This window comes from Mustela putorius, unplaced genomic scaffold (assembly GCF_011764305.1).
Source record: "Mustela putorius furo isolate JIRA1106 unplaced genomic scaffold, ASM1176430v1.1 tig00000095_pilon_pilon_pilon, whole genome shotgun sequence".
NCBI classification, from domain to species: Eukaryota; Metazoa; Chordata; class Mammalia; order Carnivora; family Mustelidae; genus Mustela; species Mustela putorius.
The window spans coordinates 15,350,728-15,375,002 of NW_025421280.1; the positions used below are offsets into that span (position 1 = coordinate 15,350,728).

At 35.5% G+C, this 24,275-nt stretch overlaps 1 protein-coding gene across 4 annotated transcripts in view; it reads left to right on the forward strand.

Moving 5' to 3' along the window:
- The window catches only part of DNAH12 (dynein axonemal heavy chain 12), a 220,384-nt gene that overhangs the window by 47,883 nt on the left and 148,226 nt on the right, over nt 1-24,275 (forward strand). For all 4 annotated transcript variants that reach the window (XM_013053186.2, XM_013053167.2, XM_013053173.2 and 1 more), the window contains 10 exons: nt 3,804-3,929; nt 4,955-5,089; nt 5,614-5,807; nt 6,331-6,574; nt 16,063-16,248; nt 17,039-17,239; nt 19,211-19,405; nt 20,859-20,980; nt 21,074-21,356; nt 23,976-24,095. In XM_013053186.2, the coding sequence (XP_012908640.1) occupies nt 3,804-3,929; nt 4,955-5,089; nt 5,614-5,807; nt 6,331-6,574; nt 16,063-16,248; nt 17,039-17,239; nt 19,211-19,405; nt 20,859-20,980; nt 21,074-21,356; nt 23,976-24,095 (1,806 nt within the window). The remainder of the gene's footprint in view (nt 1-3,803; nt 3,930-4,954; nt 5,090-5,613; nt 5,808-6,330; nt 6,575-16,062; nt 16,249-17,038; nt 17,240-19,210; nt 19,406-20,858; nt 20,981-21,073; nt 21,357-23,975; nt 24,096-24,275) is intronic.

The window sequence follows — 24,275 nt, forward strand, 5'->3', positions numbered from 1 at the left end:
CCTCCTCTCTCTCTGCCTACCTCTCTGCCTACTTGTGATCTCTCTCTGTCAAATAAATAAAATCTTTAAAAAAACATAATAAATTTTGAGAATTAGGATCTTTCTAATATAAATTTTAGAATCTGTTTTCTCATTCCACAAAAATCTGTTAAGATTTTTTTTTATTCTTTTGTTCTTTATTAAGTTGCTCAATAATGCATTCAATTTTCTGGGAGACTATAATAAAGACAAGTCATATATTCAACACTATGTATCAACACAAGTGGATAAGGCTAACATTCACTATTCTGATGCTTGCATTTGCATTGATATTATATTAATAATTGTTAACAGGCTATATTCTATTTACATTTTGCCCCAATGTATGAAGTTTAATTGGCAACTCTAAAGTGATTTAAAATTGCAAATTTTAATGCCCTCACAGACTCTTAATTCAAGAGTGATAATGGTACACATACTAGTAACTTGTTTAATTTCTTTTTTAAAAAAATTTTAAAATTTTATTTTTGTACTTTATTTTTTATTTTTTTTAAAGATTTTATTTATTATTTGACAGGCAGAAATTACAAGTAGGCTGAGAGGCAGGCAGAGAGAGAGAAGGAGGAAGCAGGCTCCCTGCTGAGCAGAGAGCCCGATGCGGGGCTCGATCCCAGGACTCTGGGATCATGACCTGAGCTGAAGGCAGAGGCTTTAACCCACTGAGCCACCCAGGCACCCCGTACTTTTTTTTTTTTTAATTTATTTTTTATTTTCAGCATAACAGTATTCATTATTTTTGCACCACACCCAGTGCTCCATGCAATCTGTGCCCTCTATAACACCCACCACCTGGTACCCCGACCTCCCACCCCCCGCCCCTTCAAAACCCTCAGATTGTTATTCAGAGTCCATAGTCTCTCATGGTTCGCCTCCCCTTCCAATTTCCCCCAACTCCCTTCTCCTAACTCCCCATGTCCTCCATGCTATTTGTTATGCTCCACAAATAAGTGAAACCATATGATAATTGACTCTCTCTGCTTGACTTATTTCACTCAGCATAATCTCTTCCAGTCCCGTCCATGTTGCTACAAAAGTTGGGTATTCATCCTTTCTGATGGAGGCATAATATTCCATAGTGTATATGGACCACATCTTCCTTATCCCTTTGTCCGTTGAAGGGCATCTTGGTTCTTTCCACAGTTTGGCGACCATGGCCATTGCTGTTATAAACATTGGGGTACAGATGGCCTTTCTTTTCACTACATCTGTATCTTTGGGGTAAATACCCAGTAGTGCTATGGCAGTGTCATAAGGAAGTTCTATTTTTAATTTCTTGAGGAATCTCCACACTGTTCTCCAAAGTGGCTGCACGAACTTGCATTCCCACCAACAGTATAAGAGGGTTCCCCTTTCTACACATCCCTTCCAACACATGTTGTTTCCTGTCTTGCTAATTTTGGCCATTCTAACTGGTGTAAGGTGATATTTCAATGTAGTTTTAATTTGAATCTTCCTAATGGCTAGTGATGATGAACATTTTTTCATGTATCTGAGAGCCATTTATATGTCTTCATTGGAGAAGTGTCTGTCCATATCTTCTGCCCATTTTTTGATATGATTGTCTGTTTTGTGTGTGTTGAGTTTGAGGAGTTCATTATAGATCCTGTTAAGATTTTGATTAGGAATGCATTAAATAGAATTGGTACATTAAAAAAAAGAATTGGCACATTTATACATATATACTTCCAATTCATGATATCTCTTTTATTTATTTGCCTCTTCTTTAAATCTCTCAGCATTTTATAATTTCCTCTGTAGAGGTTGTACACATCTTTTTAAGATAAATTTTCAGGTACTTAATATCTTTTAATGTTATATTAAATGATATCTTTAAATTTTTAAATCTTTTTATTACCTGAATACAGAAATATATTTATTTTTTTATTTTTCTAAAGTTTTTATTTATTTATTTTACAGAGAGAGACACAGTAAGAGAGGGAACACAAGCAGGGGGAGTGGGAGAGGGAAAAGCAGGCTTCCTGCCAAGCAGGGAGTCCCATGTGGCACTCAATCACAGGACCCTGGGATCATGACCTGAGTTGAAAGCAGATGCTTAATGACTGAGCCACCCAGGCACCCAAAATATAATTAACTCATAAAATAATTAATAGACCTTATTTTTCAGATGAGCTTTAGATTTATATAAAAACTGAGCAGACAGGGGCGCCTGGGTGGCTCAGTGGGTTAAAGCCTCTACCTTCAGCACAGGTCGTGATCCCAGGGTCCTGGGATCAAGTCCCACATCAGGCTCTCTGTTCAGTGGGGAGCTTGCTTCCCTTCCTCTCTCTCTAACTGTCTCTCTGCCTACTTGTGATCTCTGTCAAATAAATAAATGAAATCTTTAAAAAAAATTGAGCAGATGGTACAGAGTGTTCCTATATTACATAGTCCCTGTTGCCCCTCCCCCAAGTCAATTTACTCGTTATTACCATCTTACATTAGTATGGTACATTTGTTACAATTAATAAACTAGTATCAATACATTATTAACTAATGTCCACAAGTTATTCAGTTTTTCTTAGTTTTTAATGTCCTTTTTCTGTTTCAGGAGCCTATCTTAGATGCTGCATTATATCTAATTGTGACTTCTTAGTCTCCTCTTGGTTCTGACAGTTTCTCAGATACATTTTGTTTTGTTTTATTTTTAAGTAACCTTCACACCCAACATGAGCTTGAACTCACAACCCTGTGATCAAGTGTTGCATGCTCTACCAACTGAGCCAGCCAGGCTCCCCCTCTTTTGTTTTGTTTTTAATGACCTTGGTAGTGTTGAGAAGTATGGGTCAGGTATATCAGAGGGTAGCCCTGTTTTGGAATTCATCTGATGTTTTTCTCATGAGTAAACTGAGGTAGTGGTTTGAAGGAGGATCACAAAGGTAAATGCCATTTTCATCACATGATATCAAGGGTACATATTATCACCATGACTTCCACTATTGGTGTTGACCTTGATCACCAGTCTGAAGTAGCATTTATCAGGTCCTCCACTCTTTTCTCTCTCTTTCCACAATGTCCTCTCTGGAAGGAAGTCATTACTTGCTGCCCACACTTCAGAGTTGGGAAGTTAACATTCTCCCAGAGTAGAGTAGCTACATAATTTATTTGGAATTCTTCTACATGGAGATTTATCTCCTTCGCCCCTTATTAATTTATTCAATTACTTATTTACATCACTATGGACTTATGGATATTTATTTTATACTTTGCACTATAATATAAAATTTGTTATATATAAATTCATATTGATCACTGGATTTTTTCTTAATTTTGAAATTTCTTTTTTCTTTAAAAACCTTAACTTTAAAAATGTTGTATATTGAAGTGCTTGAGTGGCTCAGTCAGTTAAGTGGCTGACTCTTGATTTTGGCTCTCTGGGCCCTGGGATCAAGCTCTGCATAGTCAAGCTCTGTGTACAGCAGAGAGTCAGCTTGAGGATTTCTGTCCCTCTCTAACTGCCCCTCTGCCCCTCAGGTGTGTGTGTGTGCTCTCTCTCCCTCTCAAATAAATACATAAATCTTAAAAAAATAAAGTAAAAACATTATATATTTTTTATTTCTCTTCATTTTAATAGTTTATCAGAAGACTTTTTTGGGATGTTTACATATACCATTGTATAAATTACAAGTAGTGAGAGTTTGGTTCTGTCCTTATAAACATGACATGTTTCCAAAATGTTGTTTAGAGTATTAGAAATTTTTGGTTCCTCTCTTTTCCATGCCTTAGTTTTTCTACCTGGTGTATTATATCTGGAATTTTTTTTGTAGGAATCCAAACGCCGAATGAGTTACTTTTTAGATGTCTTCCTATTTTCTCAAGAAGACTTAGCTTTAAATTCAGCTACCCTTATGTGGCCTAGGAAAATTAATCCCATCTTTGATGAAAATGATGAGGTAAATATCTTTTTCAGTATATATTTTTGTCTTCTGACATTTTAAGCACATTTATTTGATCTATCTTTAAAAATTATATTTGTCAATATGAGTTTGGTGATTATGGTCCTGCAGATTAAGAACAGGCTGTTGGGCTTAATACAGGGTCTGGTGAGAAGTGGGACAGACATTAAAGAGGTCAGAACTATTATAGACTGGTAATAATAGTAAGCATTGCCTTAAGTGTTTTGCAGTTAGTAATTCATATAATACCTGCAAAAATCCCAGGCGTTTCTATTTCCCCATTTCATAGATGAGAAAAGTGAGTCTCAGAGAAGTTAAGTAACTGGTCCATTATCAGAAAAGAAGTAGCAGATTCAGAATTTTATATCAGATTGAATGTAATTTAGATTTTGGGAAAGTTCTAGTGTAAACCAGCTTCTCCTAAAGTGGAAAGTGAGATGATATTGTAATAAAAAAACAAGTCAGATAAACCAAAGTTCTAGTGCAGATTTATGCTTTTTGACTTTGTGACATTGGACATGCCTCTTGATTTCTATATGCCTAAATTTCTTCATTTCTGAACTGGTAATAATAATAATAATAATAATAATAATAAATAGAAATAAATAATAGTAATAAATATTAATAAAATAAAATAGTAATAAAATAATAATAAACTAATAATAATAACTAATAATAAGCTAATAATAATAAACTAATAAACTAAACTACAGTGCTAATGTAAGTAAGGTATTAGGTAGTTCCTGACCCATGGCATGTGCTCAGTAAGAGGTAGCTTCTATTGTTATCCCAGCATTTGTTAAATAAAGTATGTAATTAATATAAAAGGTCATTTCAGAGAGCTAGGAAAAATTTTCTGGGTGGTTTATTATTTTTTTGTGTTTTTATATTAGTGTTACATTTTTTGTACTCATTTTTACTTCTGTGGTGTTTTTTATTACCATAGAAAGCATTCAAATTTCTGACTTTTAAGTTTCCTTTGTAACAAAATAATTAACCTGATCAAATTGTCTTTTAAAAAGCTCATTGAGAATGCTAAACATAAAAAGGAAAATGAGCTAATTGCCAAGAGAGAGAAACTGATTTTGGAAATAGAAAAGGAATCATGGCGCATGGAAGAATTTACAGAATTTGCAGAATTGGACCGCATGCAACAGGTATGATAAACACAGAAGAGAATAGCTCTAATAGGCTTGTAGATTAATACTGAATATTTTTGCATACATTGAAAAATATAGAAAAACATACTTATTATGGCAAAGAGGGGTCCGACTCTTAGGCCTGGAACTTGTATTACTTATGTGATCTTTCTTGTGACTTAGTTTTCTATCTGTAAAATAGATGGAACCATATCTTTTGCTTCATATCATAGTAGTGTTGTAAAGTTGATATTTAAAGTTGCAGTGTTGGTGACTGGTGGCTCAGTCGGTTAAGTGTCTGCCTGCAGCTGAGACCATGATCCCAGAATTATGGGGTCGAGTCCTGCATTGGTCCCCCTCTTCAGCTGGGAGGCTGCTCCCCTTGCTCATGCTCTCTCTCTCCCTCTCAAATAAATAAAATCTTTAAAAAAATTAAGTTGCAGTGTAAATGCAAGGATACAACCTATGCAGTGTCATATAATCTTATTTTTTTTATAACATTACTTGGATATTTCTTAAGACAAAAAATTATTTGCTTTCAGTATGTGACAGATGTAAGGCAACTACAGAAACGTATTCAGGAATCTGAGGAAGCAGTTCAGTTTATTAATAAAGAAGAGGAACTTTTCAAATGGGAATTGACAAAGTATCCTGAACTGGATAAATTGAAAGTGAACATTGAGCCCTATCAGAAGTTTTTCAATCTTGTTCTGAAGTGGCAACGAACAGAAAAACGGTAATTTCTGGTAATGTAATAAAAATTAAGCAAGTTATGTAAAAGGATTTGTAAGATGTATAGTGATTTTTTGATGTTGCTGTTGGCTAAGTTTTTAAAAGTAGGACATGTTCGTCTATTGGAAAGAGAACCAACTGTCTTACAGGAGAAATGCCAACTGGTGCTAAAGTAGCACCTGACCTTACTAATTTATAAAGTCTCACTTGGGTTTTTCAGAGCTAATTCACTTTTTTATGCAGTTACTGAAGTTGACTAATATTTCTGAAGTCAAATCTGCATTTCATTTGGCTACTTTTAGTCATCCATTTATACTCTGATACATATTTTAGCACATGCAGCATGGCTAAGATGATGGTGTTGATCTTTTCTCTACCATCAGCTCTACCTATGTGATTGAGAAAAACTGCTAATTGCTCTTGCCCATAGTTGTTTCTCCTAAATGAAGAGCATAGCCTAAAGAATCTCTAAGTCCTCCTTTGCGTTCCAGAAGTTTCTGAGTTTAATATTTTGTCTTTCAATTCAGGTGGATGGATGGAGGGTTTTTGGACCTTAATGGGGAAAGTATGGAAGCTGATGTGGATGAATTTTCCCGAGAAATTTTTAAGACACTGAAATTTTTCCAAATGAAGCAAAAGAAGGAATTACAAGAAAAAAGAAAGGCAGCAAAAAGGCGATCTCTAGGAGAAGAGAGACTTGAAGAAGAACCGAAGGAGAATCCTACTATTACTATGTGCTCCACAGTAATGGAGCAGATAAAAGTTTTTAAGGTACGAACACATTTCATGACATTTTAGAAAGCCCTGGGAGGAGCTGTTCACATCATCCAGTGCTAATGGAGAGAAAGAGAAAGATTTGGAAGCAAATCCAGCTGAATCTGGAAAACTTGATCTATTACTAAATCCATGCTTCATCCTTTACTGATAAAGTCAATGAAATCAGTTCCTTCGTAGAACAATGCATGGCAAATAGCAAAGCCTAGAATGACTAGCCACAACCATATAGAGGGTAAAAAACAACTAGTGCAGACCAGTCAGCCTATCCAAGGGCAACACTGAAGGGTATCAATTAGTTGGGAAAGCTTTGAAGTCACACCACTTAGGTTTGTATCACAATTCCATGCTTGGTAGTGGCATACCTTGGACAAGCTATTTAGCCTCCCAGGCTTCAGTCATATTCACAAGGGGATAATTGTTTTTGTGACAATGAATAAGGCCTCCAGCATCCCTAGGCAGCAGAGAAGTGCATGTTCAGAGTGCAAACTTGGATGGGATTTGGGGCATTGTTCCTGTCTTTGCCCAGTGCTCTCAGAGATTCCATGAGCTGCCTGAATTTTTTTTTAAAGAAACCACTTAAAATAGTTTTCAATACTTAATATAGCTGTGTGACTTATAAAATATAAAACGATATATTTGAGGGGCACCTGTGTGCACCAGTTGGTTAAGCATCTGACTCTTGATCTCAGCTTAGGTCTTGATCTCAGGGTTGTAAGTTCAAGCTCAGTATTGGGCTCCATGTTGGGTGTGGACCTACTTAAAATAAGAAAAGTTGTATCTGGAAAGTCTCCTTCCCATGCTTCTCACCCATATAACTCAGGTTATCAATGTTATGACTTTCATGTGTCTACTTCCAGAATTTGGGTACATATATAACAATGTGAATATATATCCTTATTCTTCCATCTTTCTACATAAAATATAGTATACTGTATGTATTATTTTCCCCCTTTGTTTTGATTACTTTATCTTTGAGAGTTTTCTCATCCTGTATTACCTTTTTCTCTCTCTCTTTTTTCTTTGGAACTATATAATATTATATATTGGTACTAGATTTCCTGTGTGTGTGAAGTTGTGACTGCAAGGTAAATTCCAGAATAATAGTAAATGCCAGGTTAAAATCTATGGTCAAATGACCTTACATAGGGGCTATACCTATTTAAAGTCTCATCACCCTCAACAAGAGAATATCCTCAAACTTGGGTTTTTGCTAATCCGCTAAGAGAATTTTCATTTTTCTTATAACATAAAGTATTAAGCACATTTGTATATATTTAAGAATGTTTTGTATTTCTTTGTGAACTGTTGGGTCTTACCATTGTCTGTCTATTGAATTATTGGGTTTTTTCTTACTGATTTCTAGGATATAATATATATTAATCTTATTTATATTTCTATATTAATATTAATTATGTTAATATTTCTATGATGTATTAATTTCCTAGGACATTAAAACACACATGTATTAAAACAATATATATTATTATATGTAAAACATATATATTAGAGAGACTAAGCTTTGTCTATGATGTGTTTTGCAAATATTTGTTATTTGTTTTTTTGACTTTATCATGGCTCTTGTCTTACAGAAGCCTTTTTTAAAAAGAGATTTTTAGGGTGCATGGGTGGCTCAGTGGGTTAAAGCCTCTGCCTTCAGCTCAGGTCATGATCCCAGGGTCCTGGGATCGAGCCCCACATCCGGCTCTCTGCTCAGCAGGGAGCCTGCTTCCTCCTCTTTTTCTGCCGGCCTCTCTGCCTCCTTGTGATCTCTGTCTGTCAAATAAATAAATAAATCTTTTAAAAAAAAGATATTTATTTACTTATTTATCATTTAATTTTATTTTGTTTGAGAGAGAGCATGAGCAAAGGGAGCATGAGCAAGAGGAGGAGGGACAGAGGAGGGAAAGGAAGAGAGAGAATTTCAGGTAGACTCCCTGCTGAGGACAGAGCCCTACTTAGGGCTCGATCTCACCACTCTGAGATAATGACCTGAACTGAAACTAAGTTGGATGTTTAACCAACTGAACCATCCAGGTACATCCTTGCAGAAGCCTTTTTATGTTTTTATTTGAATTTAGATTTATTATTCCATAGTTAATGGGAAAGGAAGGTTTTTATTTTATGTAGTTTTCATTATTTTTCCTTTTTAAAAAAAATTAAGTAATCCCTATGCACAATATAGGACTCGAACCCACCACTCTGAGATCAAGAGTTTCATGCCCCACCAACTGAGTCAGGTGCCCCCATTCTTTTCCTTTGTGTACTGAATTTTAAATTATAGCTAGAAATGCTTTCCTCATTCCAAGATAATGTTTTCTTCTAGTACTTTCATAGTTTTTTTATTTGTTAACATTTTATTGAGGATTCTTGAGTAGAGAGGACATTGATCTTAATTTTCTTGTAATGTCTTTGTCAGGTTTTGGTATTAGGATTATATTGACCTTATGAAACAAATGGGAAGTTCTATCTTCTCTATTTTCTTTCTTTTTAAAAACGTTTTATTCATTTGAGGGGTGCTTGGGTGGCTCAGTGGGCTAAAGCCTCTGCCTTCGGCTCAGGTCATGATCCTGGAGTCCTGGGATCGAGCCCCGCATCCGGCTCCTGCGCAGCAAGGAGCCTGCTTCCCCTCTTTCTCTCTCTGCCTGCCTCTCTGCCTACTTGTAATCTCTGTCACATAAATCTCTGTCAAATAAATAAATAAATAAATAATCTTTTAAAAAATAATAAATAATAAATACATAAAAATCTTTTTAAAAATAGTTTTATTCATATGAGAGAGAGAGGTAGAGCAAGAGAGAGAGCACCTTAGCAGGGAGGGGGGCAGAGGGAGAGAAAGAAACGGACTCTCTGTTGAGCAGGGAACCTGACTCAGGGCTGCATCCCAGGACCCTTGATCAGCAGGGAGCCTGCTTCCCTTCCTCTCTCTCTGCCCGCCTTTCTGCCTACTTGTGATCTCTGTCAAATAAATAAATAAATAGAATTTTTTTAAAAACACAGTTTTACTTATTTGAGAGAGAGAGAGAGAGAGAGAGAGAGAGAAGGCAAGCACGAGCAGGGGGAAGAGGGAGAAGCAGGCTCCCTGCTGACCCAAGCTGAAGGCAAATGCTTAGCCAGATGAGCCACTTAGGTGTTCCAAGCCCTTAACTATTAAAAGTCACTCCCCATTTCCTCTTTCTCCCAGAGCATGGCAACTATTAATCTACTTTGTGTCTCTTTGAATTTATCTACCCTAGACATTTCATATAAAGGAATCATTGTATATGGCCTTCAGGACTGGCTTTTTTCACTTAGCATATGTTTTCAAGTTCTTCAGTGTTGTAATATATATCATAGTTCATTCTTTTTTCTTGATGAATAATACTCTATTATATGGGTATATCACATTTCATTTATCCATTCATCACTTGATGGATGTTTACATTATTTTCACTTTTTAGGTCTTGTGAATAATGCCACTAGAATATTCATGTGCAAGTTTTTGTGTGGACATGTTTCACTTCTCTTGGGTATATACTTAGGAGTAGAATTGTGGGGTTACATGGTGATTCTGTGTTTAAATTTTTGAGGGACTGTCAAGCTATTTTCCGACTGAGCTACCCAGGCATTCCTGTCAAGCTATTTTCCAAAGTGGCTGCACTATTTTACATTCCCATCAACGATGCATGGGGTTTCCAATTTGTCCACATCCTTGTGAGAACTTTTTATTGTCTGTCTTTTTGAGCATAGCCATCTCAATGAGTATGAAGTGGTATCTCATTGTGGTTTTGATTTATATTTGCCTAATGAGTAAAGATATTGAGCATCTTTTCATGTGCTTATTGATCATTTTTGTATTTCCTTTGCAGAAATATCTGCTTAAATCCTTTGTCCACTTTTAAGTTGGGTTATTTTTCTCTTTATTAAATTGTGGGGTTTTTTGGTATATTGCAAATACAAGTCCTTTATGATTTAAAAATTTTTCTCCTGGGGCGCCTGGGTGGCTCAGTTGGTTAAGCATCAGACTCTTAATATCAGTTCAGTTTATGATCTCAGGGTTATGAGATTGAGCCCTGCGTCAGGCTGGGTATGGAGCTGGTTTAAGATTCTCTTTCTCAGGGCACCTGGGTGTCTCAGTGGGCTGAGCCTCTGCTTTCGGCTCAGGTCATGGTCTTGGGTTCCTGGGATTGAGCCCCACATTGGACTCTCTGCTCGGCAGGGGGCCTGCTTCTCCCTATCTCTCTGCCTGCCTCTCTGCCTATTTGTGATCTCTGTCAAATAAATAAATAAAATCTTAAAAAAAAAAAAAGATTCTCTTTCTCCCTCTGCCTGTCCTCTGCCATTTGCATCCAGGCACAGGTTCTCTCTCTCTCAAAATAAATAAATAAATTAATTAATTAAAATTTAAATTAAAAAATATATATATATAATTTTTTTCTCCCATTTATTCTGATGATGTGTTTTGAGGCACAAAAGTGTTAAATTCTGATGATGTCTCATTTATCTATTTTTTTGTTGTTGTTTGTGCTTTTGGTGTCATATCTAAAAAATGGTTGCCTAATCCATGAATAATTACTAAGGAAGACATGAAATCTCTTAGAGATTTTCATTTATTATATCTTTAAGAAAAATCTTTCCACCATCTTTTCCTTGGATAAGGACAACCCAGGAATGGGCCCTTTGTGGCTATGATATTGTTGTTCACAGCTCTTCTTGATAGATCTAATACAAATTTGGGGATAATGTTACTGTATGCTGAAGGTCAGTAACTCTTAGGTGTACCTGTCTTAGATAGTTATGCTGTGCATTTTTTACTTGTATCAGATTTTATTTGTCCCTGATACCTTTGGGATTTTTTTGAGAAATGGAATAATAATGCAGCATCAGCGTATTAAAATATGTTTTAAACCTTAAAAAAAAAAGGGAAGCTGGGATTGCATTGAATCTTTAGATAGATTTGGCAAGTACTGCCATCTTAATGATATTAATTCTTCCAGTATCTGGGCATGAGGTATTTTTACATTTATTTAGTCTTCTTCTTCTTCTTTTTTTTTTTACTTTCTCTATTTTAAAATTATTTTTATTAATATATAATGTATTTTTTTTAGGGGTACAGGTCTGTGATTCATCAGTCTTACACAATTCACAATTCACAGTACTCACCATAGCATATACCCTCCCCAATGTCCATCACCCAACCACCCCATCCCTCCCACCCCCATCCCCTCCAGCAATCCTCAGTGTGTTTCCTGAGATTAAGAGTCTCTTATGGTTTGTCTCTGTCCCTAGTCCCATCTTGTTTCATCTTTCCCTCCCTTCCCCCGTGACTCCTTGCCCTGCCTCTCAAATTCTGCGTATCAGTGAGATCATGTGATAATTCTCTTTCTCTGATTGACTTACTTTGCTTAGCATTATACCCTATAGTTCCATCAATGTCATTGCAAATGGCAAGGTTTCATTTTTTATGGCTGCATAATATTCATATATATATATATATATATATATATATATCGCATCTTCTTTATCCATCCATTCATCTGTTGATGGACTTCTTTAATTTCTTTTAATAATCATTTGTAATTTTCAGTCTATAAGTGTAGCATTTCTTTTATTAGACTTACTCCTATTTTATCTTTTTTAAAAAGATTTTATTTATTTATTTATTTGTCAGAGAGAGAGCAAGCACACCCAAGCAGGCAGAGTGGCAGGCAGAGGTAGAGAGAGAAGCAGGCTCCCTACTGAGCAAGGAGCCCAATGCGGGACTCGATTCCAGGACCCTGGGATCATGACCTGAGCCAAAGGCAGTGGTTTAACCAACTGAGCCACCCAGGCGTCCCTATTTTATATTTCTTGATGCTATCATATATGAGATTTTTTCCCCTCTACTTTCAGTTTTGGGTTTTTATTGCTAGTTTATAGAAGTACAATTGATTTTTATATGTTGGTCTTGTATCCTGCAACCTTGCTGAATTCATTTATTAGTTTTAATGGTTTTAAAATGAATTCCATAGTGGAGCACCTGACTGGCTCAAGCGGTGGAGCATGCAACTCTTGATGTCAGGGTTGTAAGTTCGAGCCCCACTTGGGTGTCCAGATTACTTAAAAATAAAATTAAGGGACACCTTGGTGGCTCAGTTAGTTAAGTGGCTGCCTTCCTCTCATGTCATGATCCCAGGGTCCTGGGATAGAGTCCTGCATTGGGCTCCTTGCTTAGTGGGGAGCCTGCTTCTACCTCTGCCTGCTGCTCCCTCCTTGTGCTCTCTCTCTGACAAATAAATAAGTAAAATATAAAAATAAAATAAAAATTTAAAAACTGAATTCCTTAGAATTTTCTATATACAGCATCATGTAACCTGTAAATAGAGCTAGTTTTATGTTTTGCTTTTCAATCTAATTGTCTTTTTACAATTTTTTTATATAATTAGTGGCTTGGATATTGACATTCGTTAATAATAATAATGTTAATAATTAGTCTTCTAGTTCAGTATTTTTGTTGTACAGGTCACATGAATTGACTTTTGTCCTTCAGAGAGAACACAATGTAGCAAGAGAAGTGACTGTAAACAACTGGTAATAGGAGGCAGAGTGAGAAATTCATGGGTAGAGGATAGCAGTATCCTTTGAAAGAAAAGGGCATGGAGCAATTAATTTTGTCATTTGGAAAACAGATAAGGCTTTACTAAGGAGGTGACCAGAAGTATCAGTATGATTTTGTTGGGCTTGGAACAGGAAAAGATAAGTGTTCTTTCTCTGTCTCTCTTTGTTAATACATTTTTATTATCTAATAGTTGAAGAATATATGTTACATATTTGTAAGCTATGAAGAAAATGAACATGCATGAATCCTTCCCTATTTTTTAAAATCGGAAGATTATCAATACTCCTGCTTCTCTCTATGTAATCCTTCCCTATCTTAAACCCTTTTACCCCCTTAAAAATAAGTATGTCATAAATTGTAATTCTCTTTTGTTTGCTCACATTCATATGTAACAATTTATACAAATATATCATCTATTTGTAGTCTTACATGACTTGATTTTTTTCACTCAGCCTTATGTTTCTAAAACTCATCCTTTATTTTCACTGCTTAGTTACGTAATTAGTTACATTATTTAGTTACCTAATTCATTGATTTTCCTACTTGTAGTCTTATGAACAAAAATCCCTCAAAGTACTTACATTTCATGTTTCTTCTTCTGTGAAATGTCTCTTTATGCCCTTTGACTCTTTTGTCACTTTTGTTTTAGTGGTTGTTTCTGAATTTTTATTGTTAGTTTATGGAATTTTTTTTTATAATATATTCTAAGTAATAATCCTTTGTCACTTATATGATAATGAATCTATCTTTATCATGGTATTTAGATTTTCTTTAACATCTTTTAATAAAATTATATGGTTTCTCCAAAATAGCTTTGCACAGTTTTCACATAATTTATTCCTAGGTAGGAGCACCCGGCTGGTTCAGTTGGAAAAGCATGTGACTCTTGATCTTAGGGTTGTGGGTGTGAACCACAAGTTGGGTGTAGAGATTACTAAAAAATATATAAATAAACTTTAAAAAAATTATATTTTATTTATTTATTTGACAGAGTGAGATCACAAGTAGGCAGTGAGGCAGATGGAGGGAGGGGGGGAAGCAGGCTCCCTGCTGAGCAGAGAGCCCAATGCAGGGCTTGATTACAGGACCCTGAGAATGACTCAAAGGCAGAGGCTTAACCCACTGAGCCACCCAGGTGCCCCTAAACTTTAAAATATTAAACAAAATTTATCCCTAGGTACTTTATTTTATTGTTGTTATGGTAAATTGGTCTTTTTTGTTAATTATATATAGTAATGGCTTATATACAGTATTTTAAAAAAATTTTCCTTATATTAATTTAATATCCAGTCATTGTACATAGACAATAATCTGTGAACAATGTCAGGTTTTTTTTCCCCATTATACCCTCTAGGTCCATCCATGTTGCAAATATATGATCTTATTCTTTTTTTTTTAATTAATTTTTTATTTTTTATAAACATATATTTTTATCCCCAGGGGTACAGGTCTGTGAATCACCAGGTTTACACACTTCACAGCACTCACCAAAGCACATACCCTCCCCAATGTCCATAATCCCACCCCCTTCTCCCAAACCCCCCCTCCCCCCAGCAACCCTCAGTTTGTTTTGTGAGATTAAGAGTCACTTATGGTTTGTCTCCCTCCCAATCCCATCTTGTTTCATTTATTCTTCTCCTACCCACTTAAGCCCCCATGTTGCATCACCACTTCCTCATATCAGAGAGATCATATGATAGTTGTCTTTCTCTGCTTGACTTATTATTCTTTTTTTTTTTTTCAGAGAGAGAGTATACACACTTGTGTGAGTTGGGGGGGATGGACGGAGGGAGAAGAGAGAGAGAAGAACCCTAAGCATGCTCCATGCCCAGCACAAAGTGTGCTTTGAGGTTCTATCTCAAAACCTTGAGATCATGGCCTGACCCAAAATCAAGAGTTGGAGGCTTAACTGACTGAGCCACCCAGGGGCCCTGATCCCATTCTTTTTTATGGCTGAATAATATTCCATTATATGTATACCACATCCTCTTTCATTCATCAGTTGAATAGACACTTAGATTGTTTCCATGTCTTGGCTATTATAAATAATACTGAAGTAAACATGGTGTGCATATATCTTTTTGAATTCATATTTTTGTTTTCTTTGGGTAGTTTTGCTTTTTAAAATTTCTCTTCCCTGTAACTTTTATTTGCTTATATTACTTCACTGGCTTGGAGACTCAATAGAGTGTACATTAGAAGTAGTAATAATAGGTATGTTTATCTTGTTCTTGATTTTAAAGAAAATTAAGGAGGGCATGAGTTGTAATGAGCACTGGGTGTTATATACAACTAATGAATCATTGAACACTACATCAAAAACTAATGATTTACCATATTTTGGCTAATTGAACATAATAATAAAAAGAACTTTAAAAAATAAAGAAAATGTTCTAATGTCAGTATCAAGAATGATAAACTAGGTATTTTCACTTGGTAGTTAATTTTCACTTCTAAACAGAAGTTACATTTTGGCATTTTGGTGCAGACTTTTCCCCCTTTTATGTTATGTGTGTATATGCGTGTATTTATAACTATATATTATGTTACATGTTTCTACATATAATATATAGAACAACTTGTGTTTCTATAATAATACCACAGTTTTAATTAACATAGTCTAATCATATAGTTTGATATCAGATAGATTATTTACCCCTCTCCTTTTTTGCTCTTAAAATTTTCTAGGCTATTTCTAAATGTTTATTTATGCAGATGAACTTTAGAATCATTTTGTTAGTTTCCCTTCTCCTCTAAAATCTAATCAGGATTTTGACTGGACTCATCAAATATGTCAAATAATTTCAAGAACTGTAGCCTTTACACTAATGAGGCTTTATCTATAAAATCTATGTGTGCATGGCAGTCAAAAAGAGAGACTCATTATTATTTATATTTTCACCTTTAGGATTATATCCCTACTGTCTCTATCCTGTGCAACCCAGGAATGAGACCTCGTCACTGGAAGCAGATATCAGAAATTGTAGGCTATGACTTGACTCCAGACTCTGGAACTACTCTGAGAAAAATTTTAAAATTAAACCTTACACCATACTTGGAAAAATTTGAAGTGATAAGTGCAGGTGCAAGCAAGGTAAATATGAAGATCAACCAAAAATCATTTATTTGAAAGGTCATTTATGTGATGAGTTTGTTAATCAAATGATCATAGTTTTTGCTGGGGTTGAGTGTATAGTACTGGATAGTAGTGGGAGGAGATGAAGGAACACAATGGGAGACCACTCTTTTTTCCCCCCATGAAGTGTATACTTTTATACTACTTCTTCGTAGGAAATCCAGACTAGAAATGTCTCCTTTGACTTTTTAATGTGTGTGTTTGTCATGTGATGTGTATGTATTCTAGTAGAACAAGTATGGCTTTCTAGGGTTCTTGAAATATACAGGAAGTATCTTCAGACTATATCTTATAGAAAGGCTACTTCCCAGAAAGTTCAACACGTATTTTAGTCTAGTGTCTACCTAATAAAGATTTTATTTATTTACTTGAAAGACTGAGATCACAAGTAGGAAGAGAAGCAGGCAGAGAAAGAGGAGGGGAAGGAGGCTCCCCGCCGAGCAGAGAGCTCGCCCTGAGCCAAAGGCAGAGCCTTTAACCCACTGAGCCACCCAGGCACCCCAGTGTCTACTTTAATACTGACAGTAGTAGTTTTCTTAAAGTGAATTTTTCTTAAATTACACTATTTTTCTTAGGAATCTTTAAACTGTTTGAGAAACCCTTTTAACCTAAAGAGAGTTATAGTGTCTTATACTAAGAAAATGACCGTGTAATTCATCCAGTGCTTACTGAATTTACCAGGGCAAGTTGATACAGTATATAAGACTTTTCTTTGCCATCCCCTTCTTTCTCCTTTTCTCCCTTTTAGGAATTTTCATTAGAGAAAGCCCTGCATACAATGATGGGAACCTGGGATGACATTGCTTTTCACATAAGTCCGTATCGTGATACTGGAGTTTCTATTCTTTCTTCAGTGGATGAGATTCAGGCTCTCCTTGATGATCAAATTATAAAAACTCAGACAATGAGAGGCTCACCTTTCATCAAACCATTTGAAAAAGAGATCAAGGCATGCTAAATATGATAACTTCTGGTCATTTATAAAAATTGTTACCTTATTATGTATGTATTCTTGTGGGAATAAGCTTGTTGGATAGATTTGGTGACATACAGGAACAGATATTTAAAATTAATGTGAAGCCTTATAGAACAGATCTGAGACATTAACTCTAATAATTTTGAAAAGAACAAATTTTTTATTAGAAAAAAACTTGGAGGGGCACATATTGTCTGGAGTACTGGGTGTGATGCATAAACAATGAATCTTGGAACACTGGAAAAGTAAAATAGAGTAAAAAAAAAAACCACAGAAATTCCCCAATGACAGTGATAGACTTGGAAGGAAAAGAGTTGGTACTACTGATTCTAACTTTAGATAGTCTAGACACTGTTTCATTCTTGTAACTTGTAATGAAGTTCTATATACTATACTTTAGCTATATTTGTAAACAACAAGCTTGAGAGTCCTTTAGAATAATTAATGAATTATGGTCCACTTGATATAAAAACAAATTATATTTGAGGCTATAAGATTATTTCATATTCTTATAATTGATATAGGTAGATACAGAAAGCAAACACAAATTATAATAATAGCATCATGGCTAGTATCAAAATTCTAACTGGGGGCTATATAAAATGGGGGAAAAGACAGACAACAAATGGATGCTTCCCTTGATATTTATAGCCCCTACTCTAGAGGCTTTACATTTATTAAACCATCTAACCCCCATAACAGGTGTTCAAGATGGGCAATGTTTTCTGTACTCAGAGATAAGGACCAAGCCATAGGAAGATAGGTAATTTACCCACATTTACCCAGGTAATAATTGACAAAACTAGGATTCAAACTGAGGTAGTCTGGTTTTAATTTGAACATAAATAGTTCTCCATAGAAGACCTTGGCTCTCAGTAATTTGGAGAAGATGGAGTAGTGTTCTTTCAAAAGGACCTAATGCTACACATTTTCCCATAAACCAAGCTGGTCTGCTTCTTCTGATAAGATATTATGTCTTCTGTAGAATTTTCTTATTTAACAAGAGAGAATTTATGAAAAAATTTAAAAGCTCTAAGAGCTTTTAAAACAATAAAAACAAGAGACCTAATTTCTTGACACATAGAATATAGGCCATATATTTAAGAACAAAAGAAATCGTATAATGATCTTCAGCTAGTGAAATATCTTGTCAATTCTAGAAGACCTATGAGACTAAGGGGACCTGTTTCCTTGTCCCCCCTCCTGCCCCCCTCAAAGTTGTGTTAATGTAGAGTCGGATTTCCCAACCTGGTACTAATAACATGTTGCACTCAATAATTCTTTGTCATGGGGGCTGTCTTGTACATGTTAGGAAGTTTGGCGATGTTCCTGGCCTCTACCCATGAGATATTAGTAGTACCTTCACCCCTCAGTTGTGACAAATTAAAATATCTCCACACATTGTCAAATGTCCCTTGGGGTGGAAGGCAAAATAGCCCCTGGGTTGATAAGCACTGTTGTACAGCAGGACTTTTCTGGATGATTTTCAGGCTTGGAATCATTCCCTAAAGATAAAGAAATTGGTCTAGATAGCTATAGTCATTTCCTATGGTGAGTTCCAATGACTTAGGAAAACCTGGGACTTCCTAGAGTTTTTCTAAATCCATGTGATACCCATAAATGACCTTGAGCTGTTTGGCATTGATTTAAAAATAACAGTAAATTTTAAGTAAATATTCCATGCTGTAATTTTTTAAAAAGATTTTATTTATTTATTTGTCAGAGAGAGAGCAAGCATAGGCAGGGGGAGTAGCAGGCAGAGGGAGGAACAGGCTCCCAGCTGATCAAGGAGTCTGATGTAGAACTTGATCCCAGGACCCCAGGATTATGACTTGGGCTGAAGGCAGACACTTAACTGACTGAGCCTTCCAGGTGTTCCTCCTTGTTGTAATTTATGGCTTTTCTTTAATAACTGGAATTTAGTATGGTGTGCTTTTCATTAAGGCCTGGGAGGACCGCTTGATTCGAATACAAGAAACGATTGATGAATGGTTAAAAGTACAAGCTCAGTGGCTGTACTTGGAGCCCATATTTTGTTCTGAGGATATCATGCAACAGATGCCAGAAGAAGGGCGTCAGTTTCAGACAGTAGACAGACATTGGAGAGATATCATGAAGTTCTGTGCAAAAGATCCAAAGGTGAAGTCTTTATTTTCTCTTACAAATAAAGGGAACCTTTAACTGTGGTTATTCAAAAGCATCTGACTCTTTTTTTCTGATTACAAAAGCAAAACCTGCTCATTGTATACAAACTTAAAAGTTCAGAAAAATAGAAGAAAGTGCAAAGCATTAAGATAATTTTACTTTTCAATTCATACAATACACTACTTATAACTCTAATGGTGCAGCTGCCTCAAATGCATATTTAACTCATTTGACTGCGATAGATACTCACAGCTATTCTTCTCTTGTAAAATAAACTAAAATAAGAAGAGGAAGGGGATGGACAGAGAGAAAGAGAAAGGGAGGAAGAATGAATATAGGTGATTCACTTGACATTCTACTCAATGACTTTATATGCTTGGGAGCAATAGAAATATAGGATCTGCTGTTCTCTCAGTTGACCTCACTTGCTACGTGTCTCTCCTAGTGAGTATAGCACCTTGTCAAGTGTGTTCTCATGTTGAAAGACAGACTATGTATTTTTCATACACAAAGTACTCATAGTTGAAAGATATATATTCACTTTTTAAATCTGGGTTTCAACCTACAATGTAACAATTTATTTCAATGCTGGATGAAAATTAGCCATGCTGGACTTAGTGAGAGTCAATAATATGCTCAAACTATGAGTTCCAAGGATTTTGCCTTACACAGTGATCTTAGAACCTTTGTGAAACACGATTTCTGGTAGATCAGAAGTCAGCAACTTTTTTCTGCGAAGGAGCAGGCAGTAAATATTTTAGACTTTGTGGGACATACAGTCTTTTTGCAACTACTCAATTCTACCACTGTTGTGGGGAGAAAGCAGCCAGAGACAGTATGTTACTAAACGGATGTGTCTGTGGTATAATAAAACTTTCTGGACAGTGACATTTTATGTGCCATGAAATGTGATTTTTCTTTTTCATTTTTTATCCTTTTAAAAGTGTAAAAATTCTTAGCTCATTCGTCTGGCAGCAGAGTGCATTCATCTATCAAAACATCAAGTTGTACACCTTAAATAAATACAATTTTTATTTGTCAATTGTAACTTATAAAGCTGAAAAAAAAAGACTAGTAGCAAGTCGGATTTAACCTGTGGGATATAGTTCACCAACTTATACTGTAGATTGTTCACAGTTGACAGCTGTAAATGTGAAAATTAAACCACACACCAACCTAATGGACTTTTCCCACATCATTCAGAAGAATATATGAGAAATGAAATATGCATGACAATTATAACTTCTCATTTGTAACTTGCATCCTTGGTTAAGATTATTTCTGATTTATTGAATTATAATAATTTTAAATGACAAAATATTTTACAACAATTTTCATAAGCCTTTCGACATTTCAACATTTTTGACATATACAATAGACTAATGCTTGGGATTTGCAGTTATATCTGGTATATAAGTGCTGACCTGAACGAATGTGTATCTTTTAGGTTCTTGCTGCTACTTCTCTAACAGGTTTATTGGAAAAACTGCAGAACTGCAACGAACTTTTGGAGAAAATTATGAAAGGGCTTAATGCATATCTTGAAAAAAAACGGCTTTTCTTCCCTCGGTATGATGGGTAATTAATTGTGCTATAACTAAAGCCATTTTCTGATACATGATGAAGGAGAACTAAAACATTTTGTATTTTCATGTTTTCTAGTTTTTTCTTCTTATCTAATGATGAAATGTTAGAGATTTTGTCAGAGACCAAAGATCCACTTAGAGTTCAGCCTCATTTAAAAAAATGCTTCGAGGGCATTGCTAAGTTGGAATTCCTTCCTAATTTGGACATTAAGGCCATGTATAGCTCTGAAGGGGAGCGAGTGGAACTGATTGCCCTCATTTCCACATCTGCAGCGCGAGGTGCTGTGGAAAAGTGGCTCATTCAAGTGGAAGATTTAATGCTCCGGAGTATTCATGATGTGATCGCGGCAGCCCGGCTGGTGCGTTTCCAAAGATTTAATTTCAGGAACACCCTGTGTTCCACAAGTGCTTTCTTTTTAGGAGGTTTTGAATTTGTGTTGGTAAATTACTATTTATGGTTCTTATTATTTTAAGCCATTTATTATTTTTTTACTCTTTGTTTCTAACATTATTAAGATAATGATATTAGTAAGAATTGATAATATGTGATTGAGTGCTATAAAGGACAAAAGGTTTTATGAGATGAGAAAGTATAAGGTATATATAATTTAGAATGGAGGGGGTGTTTCTAGTGATAGGCTCTTACAGAGAGTGAGATTGAAAGTGAGACCCAAAGTAGGAATTAACGAGATAAAGAGCAAAGGGAAGAGCATTCAGGTATCTTGTGTATAGAGCCTGGGGTCAGAAAGAACCTCAGACAGGGGTGTGAAATCCATGATCTGCTGTTTATACCTTAGATACTCAAAATGAGATAAACAAACATTAATAGAGGGTATATAATATATGAAAGAAATGTAACACTGAAGTACGACATGTACCTTACTTATGCCGATCCAATTAACTTAATCTTGAATAATTAAATTCAGTATATTTCTGTCTTTAGGAACACAAATGAACAGTTATGTAGTAAAAAAAAAAAAAAAGGCATTGCAGCCTTTTAAAATCCAGCAACTCACTTTATGTGAGTGAGGTATCCCCTTTCTTTCACCCCATGAAGCTCATCTTATTGCAGTGGCTATTCTATTCAGCTTTAATATTCCTGCAAATAAATCTTGGCTTTTTCTCTTCTTTTTCTATTTATGATTCCAAACAGATTAAAACATGTAGGAAAAAAATCCAACATTATCCATGAAAGTATTTCATAATTAGTATAGAAATTTACCTTCTGTGTGTCTATAAATGACTCATCCATTTTTTGAAACTTCTCCTTCTTTGAAACTTGTCATTTGTTTTTATTTCTAAATGTTGCTAATAAAATGTATTTAAGTAATATATTTATATCTTTATGTTTAACATTGTTTTATCTAATGGTGTTATTGTATTAAAAATACAGTTCCCATTAGTGTCAACTTCAAATTTTGTTCTGTAGCTTTTTCAATTTATAACTTGTATCTCTATTATTACTTGAAGCAAGTAATTTTTCTATTATTTTTTTCTTTTTTTGTTTTTAAAGATTTTATTTACTTATTTGATAGAGACACAGCGAGAGAGGGAACACAAGCAAGGGTGTGGGAGAGGGAGAAGCAGGCTTCCCGCTGAGTGGGGAGCCCAATGTTGGGCTCAATCCCAGGACCCTGGGATCATGACCTGAGCAAAGGCAGACGCATAATGACTGAGCCACCCAGGCGCCCATGAAGCTTGTTATTTTTTTAGGAGATTAAACTCCACCCTCAATCTATTTAAATACATTTTGAACATAAAAAGTTAGAAAAAAATGAGAATATAATTTGAACTCAAAAGCACAGATTGTTAAATTATTTATAATTCAAAAAATATATAATTAAAAAAAAGATTTTATTTATTTATTTGAAAGAGAGGCAGTGAGAGAGAGCATGAACGAGGAGAAGGTCAGAGGGAGAAGCAGACTCCCTGTGGAGGTGGGAGCCCGATGCGGGACTCGCTCCTGGGACTCCGGGATCATGACCTGAGCTGAAAGCAGTTGTCCAACCAACTGAGCCACCCAGGCGTCCCAACAAATATATAATATTTCGGAAGATTTTATTTATTTGACAGAGCAAGAGCGAGAGCAGGAACACAAGCAGGGGGAGTGGGAGAGGAGAAGCAGGCTTCTCGATGAGTAGGCAGCCCAATGTGGAGCTCAGTCCCAGGACCCTTGGATCATGACCTGAGCCAAAGACAGATGCCTAAGGACTGAGCCACCCAGGCACCCCTATTATTGTTCGAATTATATACTCTGGTCATATAAGTTTTAGAAAAGCTATAGATAAATCCTACAAGGGTCCTAGCTACTAATCAGTTTTCCACTAGATTATATAATCTCCTTTTCAATTAAATCAGCATCAATATATAATCTATTAAACCAATTTTTTTTTTACAGATTGATAAATCCCTTACATTTCATTATAATAGAAGTGATATGTATTCTGTATAGAAAGCTTGACAACTCCCTATAGCAAAGTAGCATAAAAACGTATAAAATTGGGACACTTGGGTGGCTGCGTCGTTAAGCGTCTGCTTCCGCTCAGGTCATGATCCCAGAATCCTGGGATCAAGTCCCGCATGAGACTCCGTGTTCAGTGGGAAGACTGCTTCTCCCTCTTCCACTCCCCCTGCTTGTGTTCCTTCTCTTGCTGTGTCTTTCTTTGTCAAACAAATAAATAAAATCTTTAAAAATATATAGAAATAAACTTCTGGAATAATCAACAATCACATTTTTCCAGATATAACTGATTATTAACATATTAGTGTTCATTTTACTACTCTTTTATGAATAAACAAATGATTTAAAAAGCAATTTATTACAATTTTTCTTTTAAATAGTCATCTGGAAATTTTCATAACTATGTGATATTCTAGCCTATAAATATATCAAGTGTTGTATTTCCCCATTATTAGACATTTAGCTTTTTATTCCTTTCATAATCTTTTAAAGTTAGAAATGCATTTTAATTGTTCAGGCATATCCAGAATCTGCAAGAAAAGACTGGGTTCGAGAGTGGCCTGGCCAAGTTGTACTCTGTGTTTCTCAAATGTTCTGGACTTCTGAGACACAGGAAGTTATAAGTGGTGGGACAGAGGTAAAGCATTTATTTATTTATTTGTTTATTTAGAGAGCGCATATGCAGGGGAGGGGCAGAAGGAAGAGGGAGAATCTTAGGCATGCTCCATACCCAGTATGGAGTCTGAAATACAGCTCGATCTTACAACCCTGAGATCAAACCTGAGCCGAAATCAAGAGTCGAATGCTTAACCAACTG